The sequence below is a fragment of the Mycteria americana genome, chromosome 2 (genome assembly GCF_035582795.1).
Source record: "Mycteria americana isolate JAX WOST 10 ecotype Jacksonville Zoo and Gardens chromosome 2, USCA_MyAme_1.0, whole genome shotgun sequence".
In the NCBI taxonomy this organism is placed as follows: Eukaryota; Metazoa; Chordata; class Aves; order Ciconiiformes; family Ciconiidae; genus Mycteria; species Mycteria americana.
The window spans coordinates 44,643,486-44,655,554 of record NC_134366.1 but is presented as its reverse complement, the minus strand read 5'-3'; the positions used below and the strand labels follow the sequence as shown (position 1 = coordinate 44,655,554).

Here is a 12,069-nt window from a genome sequence, read left to right as displayed (position 1 = left end):
CGAAAGCTTTTCTACCTTTCTCTGTTAAACGCGAGGTTAGCCGAGTTTTGGAGGAAAAAAACCGCAGCATCCTTGAATTCCGCGACACCTGTTCTGCGGGGATGTTTTGAATCACGGGACCCTTTCAGTCTATAATCTTGTAAAATTCATTCCCCTAAATCCTACGTAGTAGGTCCGTATAAAATCTCCTTCCGTCTCTGCCCTAGCCCAGGAAAGGCAGAGCCCGGGGGAGCGGGCTGCCGGAGCGGAGCCCCGGGCGGGGGCCGGCCCCGCGGAGAGCCGCAGCGGGGCTCGCCGGCCGCGGGAAGGGATGCGGAGGCTCAGCCTCCGCGGCGCCCGGCAGGATGCTCCTCGTTTTGTTTTGCTTTCAAAGCAGGGCTGCCCGGCCGGGCTCTGCTCCCCTCCTCACGCCGCGGTGAATGCAAACACCTTGCCGAGAAGCAGCCCGGGGAAAGGGCGGCAGCGCGCAGCGGCCGGTCCGCTTCGTGCCGGAGCGTCGGGCTTCTCCGGCACATTTTTGTTGGCTTCCTCTGTCGGACGAGATCAACGCAAAAATTGGGCCAAATGTTATCCCGGAGAGAACGGGTGGTTAGGGCCGGGGGTGGCGGTGGTATTTCAGCGCCGGCTGTGATCAGCCTGCACTAGGCTCCCGCCGGCGTGGCCGCAGCCGGAGGAGGGCACAGCAGCAGCCGTTCCCCCGTCTCTCGGCTGCGATCAGGGACTGAGCCCCGGCTGACCTCAGAGCCGCCGGTGCCCGTCCCCCGCCTCGGCCACGCACCGCCACCCGCGACCGTGCGAGCGCCCAACTTGCGCCAAGAGCCGCAGCCCGGCAGGGCTCCGCCTGCGCCGCTGCCCCGGGCTTTGGCGGCCGCGCTCAATTGTTGGCGATTTATTTCAGTTGCCCCGACGCGGCGTGGCCCGGCGGGAGCGGGGGGCGAGCGGGCAGCGAGCGGGGGCTCGGCGTGGCCCGGCGGGAGCGGGGGGCGAGCGGGCGGCGAGCGGGGGCTCGGCGCGGCACGGCGGCGGGGCGGGCGGCGGAGCGCGGCTGTTCCAGCCCGGCCGCTTCCCCGCGCCCGGTGGGTCCTTCCGTCAGGCAACGAAATCCTCGCCGCTCGGCGGGTCTGGTTTAAAATTCAGCCGTGAGAAGGAGGTAGGTTTTTACAGCGCTCCCTGCGAGCTGGCTGGCGGCGAGCAGAGGGCGAGGGGCTGCGGATTTGTAGCTGCAAATCGTTCCCGCAGGCTCTGCCCGCTCCGCAAAATCACACGGGCATCTACATCTCCCCAAGTGCTGTTCCCTTACCCTTTGGAGCAAAAGGCTCCGATTTTTGAGAGAAAGCGCCAAACAGATTTGGCACCCGCCTGAATTATAAACCTGCCTTCCCGGTGGGAGATGCTGAAGGGGAACGTGGGTTGCGAGAAACCGACTGCCGAGTTCCTGAAAACTGAAATTGCGAACCAAGCCCGCCGCTTCCCACAGAGACGTCCCTGATAAGGTGAAACGTATCACCCCCATGACAACGATGCTGCCCGGCGAGCGGAGAGGGGGGAAGGCGGCTGCTGGGCTCAGCTGGGGCACAAGCCGAATTGTTTGAACGGCCAGACGGCCAGCGCGGGGGGAGCGGGGGCTAGTGTCACCCGCCCCGGCCCGGCGGCCCGGCGGATGGCCGCCCTCCCTCTCTGTTGGGTGGCGGTGCTGGGACCGGCTCTGCCCCCGGTTTTCCCTGTCGTCCCCATCCGTGTCTCCCTGCCGCGGATCCTCCCCTCCCTGCCCGAGCGGCTCTGCGCCCGGGAGGACAGTGACACCTCGGCAAAAGGCCTTTTTTGGGGGGGAGGGGAAGTCGGGCCCTCCACTGCGGCCACCGCGGGGTGATGCGGGCGCTCCCCTCCCTCCGAGCGGCGCGGGGGCACGGGGCGGGCCGGAGCCCCTCCGGTAGCCGGCTGCGGGAAGGGGGGCTGGGGAGGGGGACACACACCAGAGTCACAGGTGACTTGTTCCAATTAGTAGCTGTCTAATTAAATTAGTGTCACGCGGCCCAGCCAATGGGCCGGCGGGGGTGGAGGGCGGCGATGAGACAGCCCGGCGCAAGCCCCTCCCCGGCGGCCCGAGGAGCCCGGCGCGCCGGTATAAATCGCCTCGGCGGAGCCCCGCCGCAGCGCTGCGCGGCCGAGGGTCGGGGTCGGCACCGGGCCGTGTGGGCGCTCCGCCGCACCGCCCACCGAGGATGCAGCTGGGCGAGCAGCTGCTGGCGGCGGCGGGGGCCCTGCCGGGCGCCCCCTTCTACCCGCTGGAGGGCGGCGGGCGCGGCGCCGGAGCGGGAGCCGGGGCGGGCGCTGGCGGCGGGTCCCGCGGGCCGCCCCGGCCGGGCTCGCCGCCGCGCCTCGACCTGGACAAGACGCCCAAGAAGTTCGGGGCGGCCCCCGCCGTGCTGGGCGAGGCGGAGGCGGGCGAGCCGCCCTTCGCCGCCCCCAAGCCAGACGGCCGCAAGGCCACCCCCTGCGGGGAGGAGGAGCTGCCCGCGGCCGCCGCCGCCCGCTACTCCATGGACAGCCTCAGCCCCGAGCGCTACTACCTGCAGTCCCCCGGGCCGCCGGGGGCCGAGCTGGGGGGGCCCTGCGCCCTTTTCCCCTACCCGCCGGCGGCGCAGCACGGCGCCGTCTACCAGCCGCCCGGCGGGCCGCGCTACCCCTACGGCTCGGTGCTGTCGCCGAGCGGCTTCGCGGGCGCCGTCTGCCCGCCCGGCGGCCGGACGCAGTTCGGCGGCGGCGGCGGGTACCAGTACGGGCAGGCGGCGGCCGGCGGACCCCTCTACGGCCCTTACCCGGCGGCGTCGGGCTCCTGCGGCGGGCTGGGGGCGCTGGGGGTGCCGGCCGCCGGCCCGGGGCTGCGGGCGCAGGTCTTCCTCTGCAACCGGCCCCTCTGGCTCAAGTTCCACCGGCACCAGACGGAGATGATCATCACCAAGCAGGGCCGGTAAGCGGGCGGGGGGTGGGCCGAAACGGAGGGAAGTGGTGGTGGTGGGGCGTCCGGGGCCGGTCCCCCGGGAAGGGGGAGGGGGCGCTCACGCGGGTGGGTGCGCGCCCTCCCCATCGGTGGTGCCTCCGGCCCGGGGATCCTTTCCCCAAAAAGCGGTTCTCCCAGTTTCCCCACACTAGGCGGCCGGGAGATGAGGCGGGGGTCGGTTGGGGCTCGCCGCCTGCCTTCTTGGTCTCCTCGGGGCCGGGACGGACGGGGCACCCCGTGGCCCGCTCCAGCTGCTACCGGAGCAGGCGCCCCGTTCCCTGGCCCGCCTCGCACGCCGTGTGCTTCTCCTCCCCTCCCCAGGAGGATGTTTCCTTTCCTGAGCTTTAACATCACCGGCCTCAACCCCACGGCCCACTACAACGTCTTCGTGGAGGTGGTGTTGGCGGACCCCAATCACTGGCGTTTCCAGGGGGGCAAGTGGGTGACCTGCGGCAAAGCCGACAATAACATGCAAGGTAGGTGCGGGTTCTCCGCGGTCTCCCCGCCGCCTTCCCCCGCGGGTCGGCTTCCCAGAAAGGGTTCCCGCTTCTCCCCCTCTGCAGTGGCTTCCCCACCCCCGGCATCCCGCTGCGGGCAGAGCTACGCTTTTGAAGGCGTTTTGCAACTTTATTTCCTTCCCCCGCACGCCGCGTTGTACGTGGCTTTGCGGGAGAGGGGGGACCCGAGGTGCTGCCCGGGCGCTGCTGCCCGCCCTGCCCCGCTGCTCCCAGCTGCCGGCGGTGGAACGAAGGGTCTGTGCCCGGCGGCTGCTTTACTGGCTTCTCTTCCCCAGGCAACAAGGTGTACGTTCACCCCGAGTCGCCCAACACCGGCGCTCACTGGATGAGGCAGGAGATTTCTTTTGGGAAGCTGAAGTTAACGAACAATAAGGGTGCTAACAACAACAACGCGCAGGTAAATGGGGGAAGGAAGGCAAGCTTGGGGGCGGGGGTGGGATGGGGGAGGCTCTTGGTGGCTCAGCCAGGGGAGCCCTGGGGTTTTTGGGCTTTCCAACATTTAATCAAGCCACTAGATCACTGTTCTTGTGAATTGTTCCCTTCTTGAACTGGATCGTAGATCTTGTTTTCTTTTCTAATTGTTTTTGTAAGGAGAAGCAATGTCAGAAATAGATGTGCGGATTTCTTTGTTTGTAGCCAATATTATCTATCTCTGTAGTTGCTTAAGAAGTGGGAGTGTAGCTGATAGCTCTTGATTTCCTGTATTTACAGATTTTAGCATATTATAACCTAGTGAAACAGGGCTACAGGCTGTGAATCATCTCTTGTTAACAGTTAAAATTGCTCTCTTCCTATGTCAAAAGATTACCATTTACAAACAGAAAACTTCAGGCTATAAAATAGATCTTTTAATGTTAGATGGAGTTTGTCCAAAGATCTTGTCTCTCCTATGGTTCCTTTTAGATGATAGTACTGCAATCTCTACACAAGTACCAGCCCCGGCTTCACATTGCAGAAGTGACTGAAGATGGTGTTGAAGATATGAATGATTCCTCAAAGACTCAAACATTTATTTTCCCTGAAACGCAGTTCATAGCAGTTACAGCATACCAAAACACTGATGTAAGCATGGATGTATAAAATGAGAATTAAGAATAAAATTGTCTTGTGGGTTCAACATCTCATTTTACTATATTCTGCTTTTGCTTTTAGATTACCCAGCTCAAAATTGACCATAATCCTTTTGCAAAAGGCTTCAGAGACAACTATGACTCGTAAGTACACTTCTGTTTTTTCTTGCAGCTGTCTGTGTCTAGGAGGCATGATTCTGGCCTGAAATATGTGTGGAAGAGGTTTTTTTGAAGTTATTCAGTTATTCAGAAGTAGTAATACTTCTACTGGCAGCTTTGCTAGCTGATATGCTCCTTTCAAAGACATTAAATGTCTGTCTAGAAACATTAAATGTCTGTTGGAATAGTTACTGTATTGTCTTGATGACCTGTCTTCTAGCAGGTTTCTGAATTTTGGTAGAAAACTTGTACTGGCAGAACCTAGCTGGCCTGCAGATTGTGGAGATACCTGATACACTACTGCCAGAGCAGGCAGCTTCTTCAAATTGTCAGCAGAAGACTTTCCTAATGCTCACTTTCTACCATCAAATGCCCTTTGAAAAACTGGAGCTCTGTGTGTATATGTGTATATATATATATATATGTACACACAAGTATGGCTTCTGGGAGGAAGGTGCTGTACCTCATTTAAAATAGATTGGCTGGCAGAGAACAGTGTATATGTACAGCAGTAATGCTAGAAATTTTATATTCCTTTAGGAAAAACAACTCCTAAATCAGATAAAATGAACAGTCATCCAGTTAAACCTAGTTGTGATTCTAATTAAGAAATAACTTGGCTTCTTCCCATTTGTGTTTTTGTGTTGTCTTACTATCATGCTGGTATTGTAAAGAACAACACTCAGTATTTCTCTTTTATGTTGTAGCATGTACACAGCTTCAGAAAATGACAGATTAACTCCATCTCCCACGGATTCTCCTAGATCCCACCAGATCGTCCCTGGCGCCCGATACAGTGTGCAACCGTTCTTCCAAGAACAGTTTGTCAACAACCTGCCTCCAGCCAGGTTTTACAATGGTGAGAGAACCGTCCCTCAGACAAATGGCTTGCTCTCCCCGCAGCAGAATGAAGAGGTGGCCAGCCCTCCTCAGCGGTGGTTTGTTACGCCTGTACAGCAGCCCAGTGCCAACAAACTGGACATGAACTCCTATGAGACGGAGTATTCTCCTAGCACCTTGCTCCCTTATGGCATTAAATCCCTCCCCCTTCAGACATCCCATGCTCTGGGATACTACCCCGACCCGACACTTCCATCCATGGCAGGCTGGGGGAGCAGGGGCTCTTACCAGAGAAAAATGGCAACAGGATTACCCTGGACCTCCAGAGCAAGTCCTCCAGGTTTCTCCGAAGACCAGCTTTCCAAGGAGAAGGTGAAAGAAGAAATCGGCTCATCCTGGATAGAGACTCCACCCTCCATAAAGTCTCTAGATTCAAATGATTCTGGGGTCTACACGGGTGCTTGTAAGAGAAGACGGCTCTCCCCTAGCACTTCCAGCAATGAAAATTCCCCGACTATGAAATGCGAGGATGTTAATGCTGAGGACTATAGCAAAGACACTTCAAAAGGCCTGGGCTACTACGCGTTCTATACTAGTTCTTAAAGCATCCTTTTATTCCAATTGGCTAATTTTTTTTCAGGGTGGCCTTGGTTTTTTTTGCATTAAAATTGCCAAAAAGACTCTTGCCTTCCACCTTGAATTGTTGTGTGCAATTCTAAAGAAGGTGCCAAAGGTTTTTGACTGTTGCAGGTAATGAAGCAGGGAAAGAGCAAACTATGGTAGAATTCTTCCCCTCTTTTAGAAGGAACCACATGTGGAAGCTGTAAGCAGGAGCCTAGATATTTACGATGTGGCTTATTTATTGGAGACACTAAAGTGTACAGTTAGGCTTGGCTCAGAGGCCTGATCAAATCTATGCACTCCTGAGCAAGGAAATTAGGGGGGTAGGATTCCAAATTTAATTTTCTTCCCTGCCTGCCCCTCGGATAAAAGGGGTCTGGGTTGCAGGGAGCTGCACAAATACTACGTTCTGCTTTTACACTGAGCTGGCTTCTTCAACCCTTGTCTGCAGTAGAGTTGGATATCACTCAGCTAAGGCTTTCTTTGGCAGAAGACAGCCAAAATAAGGCCTGCTTGCCAGGCAGGATTTTGACTTGAAGGTCTTGTTGCGAACAATGGGGTTACAATGACCAAATCTGACTTTTCTTAGTTTAGGTTTTGCATTAAAAAAAATGCCTCCATTCTGAAAGCCTAACCTTTATTGAGGTGGCCAAAAACAAAGTGTACAGTTGTGTTTTGTCTAGGTACACTGTAGAGTATTGTGGAATAATATATAAATAGTTGACCTATAGCTGTTCAGTCAGAAGGACCTCCGGTGGTGCTTTGAAGTTCAAAAGGCATTTTTTTGGTTAATCAAACTTAGCATATGGAGCATTGCAAAGAACATAAGAGATTTCTATTTACGTGTACGTAAAGTGACTTTTTCAGCTGCCCTGTACAAAACTGGAAGTGATGTAACTTACCCACTCTTCTTGCCTATAGTTTCAGCCATTTTAAACTGATCAGCCCTAGAGCACTGGCACACAAACTTCTCCCAACAAAACTTGGTTCTGTTTTCTTTTTCTATGTACATAGTAGTAATTTTTAATAAATGTGGTGGTGCCAGGGATAAGAGTGGGGGTGGCTCTCTGCCTTTTCTTTGCTTCCATCACATGTCCTAGTTGGGGGGAGGAGGAGGGAGCCCCATCCTTGAGGTGCTGCATGCCTAAGGAATGGGGGCTGAGATGTCTCTACATTGAACCATCTCTTGCAAGATTTCTCCTTGCTGCTTTATCCCTTGTACTGTGCTCATCTGGACGCTGCTATCTGGTTTTACTTTTTTTTTTTTAATTATATCTTCTCGTGGTTTGCCCTGGTTCTCCTGTGCATCCCCCCAAGCTCTGACCTCACTGCTTGGTCCAAAAATCTGACGTTGCCTCTTCTCCCCTGATACCCCTCTTCTGCGGGGCTGCGGGAAGCGAGGTGTGAACGCAGCCCTCCTCCCAGGGAGTGACTTGTGAACTCGGCTCGGCTGCCCCGGCAGCAGCGGTGCTGCCCCGGCCGGTCCCTGCCCACCCCCTCCCTTTCCCGGAACACGGTAGGAAATTCCCCTGCCCGCTTATCTGGGGAGAAAGCCCCTCCTGGCAGAGCAATTGAATCCCAGCTGCCGCGGCAGCAGGACCTTTCCTGAGGATATGCAGGCAGTAATGGGATTAAACTGTTAGCGATGCCCGGCTGCAAACAAAATAAACCAAGGGCTCAGGCCGGGGCCCGCCCCGGAGGAGGTAACGCGATCGGGGGGCACTGGCAGCGCCCCCCCCCCCCCTCCGGAGTGGAGAGCGGCGGATTTCCGAGGAGATTTCGATCAGCTTTTCGCTTCTCGGTGCAAGGCGCGGCTCTGCGCGTTGGCAAGAGAAACAGATCGGTGTCCCAGCAGCTCTCCCCCTGCGCAAGGAGTCACAGCCGATTTGGGACAGAAGGGGACTCGCGGTAATTTTTAAGTGACCGGGGACGGAGGTTTTTTTTTTTCTTTTTCCCCTATTTTTTTTCCTCTAAGTGGGGGATACTCCTTCCCGGAAAAGCCCCCTGGAAAGGCAGGCTGTCCCCCGTTTCCAGGCGGCGGTGCGGTGGCATACCGGCCGCACCTCGCCCGCCGTTCCCGGCCTGCAAACACCCGCGATAGAGCGCTCAGGAGCGCGATTCCGCCGTGGTGTGTTACTAAAAGCTGTATATTTTTGCACTGCACAGTTAAAAAGAACTTAATACTTGTGAAAAGTCCTCACACTGTTTGATAGAAACATAAGTGCCTGGCTGGCCCCAATTAACACCTTGTGATTATAACGCATTCCTAAAATGGGGTGTCAGACGCCAAATTGTGAATAAAGGTATCTAATTAATCTTCATAGGATGACACTGATAAACAACTCTATATTTAAATGAAGATCAAGGAACTGAATGTTTCTTATTTGTTTACATTAACAGAAGATAAAGTTAACTACCCTTGCACTTTGCTTCGTAATGTGATTTACTGAGACAAACAGCAGGCTCCGGGTGGAGAGCCCTGCCTCGCCTCCCCTCGGCGGGCTTTTCATCACGGGTTTGGAGGGAGGGGGCGACCCCGAGGATGACTGCCCCTTCCTCCGCAGCCGCTGCGCTGATACCCGGGGGCAAGGCGGCTTTGCGGGCGGAAAATGCTGTAAGGAAACGTGCGCCCGTCGGCCCCGTCCCTGCGATTTCGATAGCTCTCGCATGAAAACTGCGTGCGACTTTGACACGGGGATGGGAAGGCAGGCAGAGTCTAGAGAAAAAATAAATAAAAATAGTTATTTACACTGTGGCGGTGCTGCGCAGTGAGAGGTGAACGGTGAAGCTGCAAAACCTAGTTCTCGGTTGAGGAAAATCCGGGCTGTTGGCTGAAGTCCGCCCGCTTCTGCTTCGCTCCGTGCGGGCAAAGCGCTGCTGGCCCTGCCCGCCCCGGGGGCTCCGCTCCTTCTCGCCCGGCCCGCGGGCCCCGTGAAACGGGGGTACACCGGTGTAACCATTTGAGGCCGTTCCCCGCGAATTAACAATTTCCTGGGATATTTCCCCGCTGAGCCGAGGGAGCGGTTCCTTGCTCTGCGTGCGTAACATTTATTTGTTTTTAACAGCGTGGACGCCCGGCGGGTCAATAGCTGCAGCGGAGACGGGCCTGTCCCAGGACGGGGGTGACCGCTTCTCAGCAAAGACTTTGTTTTCTGGGGTTTTTTTTCGTTAAGGCAGACCCGACAGCTCATCACCTCTCCCGCCTGTGCTTTTTGCAGCGGCACGTCGGGAGCAAATGTCTGATTTTTTTTTTTTCCTCAACGAAACTTCGTCCCTCGCTGCTCGCCCCAACTGTATCGCCGGTGCTTCACACCCGGGCGGGAAAACGAAACGACCCCGACACCCTTCTTCTTCCGACGGTGTCTCCCCGACCCCGTCGGGAGAAAGGGTTCCCTTTCCCGGGGCGGCGGTCTAGGCGTTCCGAGGAAGACGGAGCAAGTATTTTTCGGTGTGTTTTCTCTTCGAGTAATGTGATGGGGTTTTACTTTCGGTCTGAATTTCTGCTCCCACCTTCCTCAACGCCGCCTTTTCGCCACCTGCTCGCTTGTTTCCACCTCCTCCTCTTTGCGGGGAGCGCGGCGTTAACGGAGGGGGGCTTTCCCCGGAACGGTTATTTTTCGCTACTGCGGCCGCCCTCCCCTCAGGGCCGCCTCAGCGCGGCGGGGGACCGGCCCCGCCGCGCTGAGGCGGCCCTGAGGGGAGAGCGGCGGCGGCCGAGGCGGGAATAGGCCCCCGATGGCTCCTGCGGTACCGTTACGCTTCAGAAATGCCCTTTCCCACCGGGACTACCGGCTAGGGATGCCGGGGGAGCTGCCGGTGATCGGCCGTGGGGCCCCTGCCCTGGGGAGAAAATGGCGCCCAGGGGCTTGAACAGGGGATGGGGCCCGTCGTCACTTGTGTTGTGCCTGTCCACCCCTTGAAATTGGGTTTTGCCACCATCGGTGGTATTATGATGATGTCACTGTTTGCCCCACATTTTTTTGTACATAAAAGCCCAATGCCCCACTCCCTTGAGGTATCCATAGCCCACTCCTCCCTTTCCAAAATCTCCATAGCCCTGTTATAATAATATGACTATGGCTAATATAAATATTAATCTAATCCTTATTGGAAGGATTTTAGTGCTTGCTGGATATCACAAATAGGTAATCCAGGGGAGAATGACATTAGGCTGAAAGTGTGGAGTGCAAAATATGATTTGAATAAAATGATAGGGTGGTATCTAATATTTCCTTTAGGGACTACTATACTCTGAGCTGTCACAACCAATTGTGTAAATAGACGAGACTGAGGAATGTGATCCTAATCATATTGATGAAACATTCATCTGAAAGACCGAGCACAACCAGAAGGGACTCACTAGGAATACAATTAAATCCTAATCTGGGGAGGAGGAATCCTCTGAAGGCTTTCTTCTAACCTGCCACCCTCTCCCCCCTTTTCATTTTGGAGTCAAAATGCAGAAGGGGAAGAGGAAATAAAGGAGAGATGGAGTGCTGGTGGTTTGTCTGCCCAAAGGACTGCATTAACGCAGGGAGTGCTGGGCAGGAAGGAGGTAAATCTCCAGTCCTGACCCTGTGGATAATAATAAACAAAGGCCTAACTTTACTCACAGGGGTAACTACCTGCCTGCAGCAGGTTTCTGTCTGTGAGTGGTGTTAATCAGGTGCAGGAGGCCTGTGTGTCTGGAGAAAGAGTCCTTCTCTCACCTGGGCTTCGACCATCCGCTCAGTCCCAGGTTTGTGAGCGAAATGTAGTCTTCTGTCTGTTGTATGCCATTTAGTTTCCATCTGCAGCAGGGAACTGATTTCTTGCTGATAATATTTATTAGCAAAGGGGTTATTTTCCAGCCTCCCACCAGTTGGTTCCTGTCTGGCCCTCATTGCCATGGTCTCAGACTGCCTTTCAATAGTGTAATGCATTGGGTGAAATGGCATCAGGCAGTTTGTCCTCCCTGCAAGTGGTGATAATCCCCTCCAATCATGAAAGAAATAGGTTAGCAGCTGCTATAAGGGGACCAACCTATTTCGACCATTGTCCCCCAAAAGATGGCCTGAAAAGATGGATGGGACAAGACTCCAGTTGTGGTTCCTGTAACAGTAGTAAAACCAGGCTGACTGCTTTTCATCCCTTCTTGCTTTTGGGGAAGGTGTCAAACAGATGCATTTTCCTAATGCATACCACCTTTTGGCTTATACCACTAAAATTAATTCAAGCTATGAATACCTGCGTTTATATGATGATATTTAAAGCTTGAAAAGCAGCCTGTCGTCTTCATCCTGCCACTGTTTAAAGTCAGGCTTCCTTTGAGTGTTCAAGACCCAAATCTGATCTGATGTTTTTAGAGCTTTTTCAAAGTAGCCAGTCTTTTCTCAGCAAGCTCAGGCAGAGAGCAAGATGAGTTCCTTCTGCCTGGAGTGTTCTCCATGGAAAGAAAGGCCCCAAAGACAAGGTTCAGTTCTCTTTTAGTGGGGCATGATGTCTGTAAATGAGGGAGGATGTGTGGAGTGGGACGTCAGTTAACATCTGTAGCAGGAGCTCTGTCTAAGTCCATATTCTCTGCTGCTGAAGTATTAGCTCTGCAGATTTACAGTTTACAGAAGGACTCTTACGGTTGAAGTAGGCACTACTAAAGTGGTTGTAACGTAAAGTGGTATCATTTTAACAGGTTTGGGGATAAAACTTCATGTTAGGGTTCATCTGTACTGTGATTGTATATACTGAGGGCAAAGGAGTCAGTTTTGTTATGATCCTTGGTTTTCTTACAGCAGGGTTAGGTTTTTGTAGTGTAGGTAGGGCACTAATTGTTAAACTTCATGGAACAGTTATAATCTCATTTGTCCATAAAGCAATACGGTCT

The 12,069-nt window shown here is 54.8% G+C and overlaps 1 protein-coding gene across 1 annotated transcript; it reads left to right on the top strand.

The window, feature by feature from the left end:
- The first annotated feature begins 2,112 nt into the window (after nt 1-2,112).
- On the top strand, nt 2,113-7,262 carry EOMES (eomesodermin). Its single transcript, XM_075493185.1, has 6 exons — nt 2,113-2,971; nt 3,323-3,477; nt 3,795-3,916; nt 4,423-4,581; nt 4,672-4,733; nt 5,456-7,262. The coding sequence occupies exons 1-6, from the start codon at nt 2,223-2,225 to the stop codon at nt 6,189-6,191; spliced, it is 1,983 nt and encodes a 660-aa protein (XP_075349300.1). The 5' UTR covers nt 2,113-2,222; the 3' UTR covers nt 6,192-7,262.
- The last annotated feature ends 4,807 nt before the right edge of the window (nt 7,263-12,069 follow it).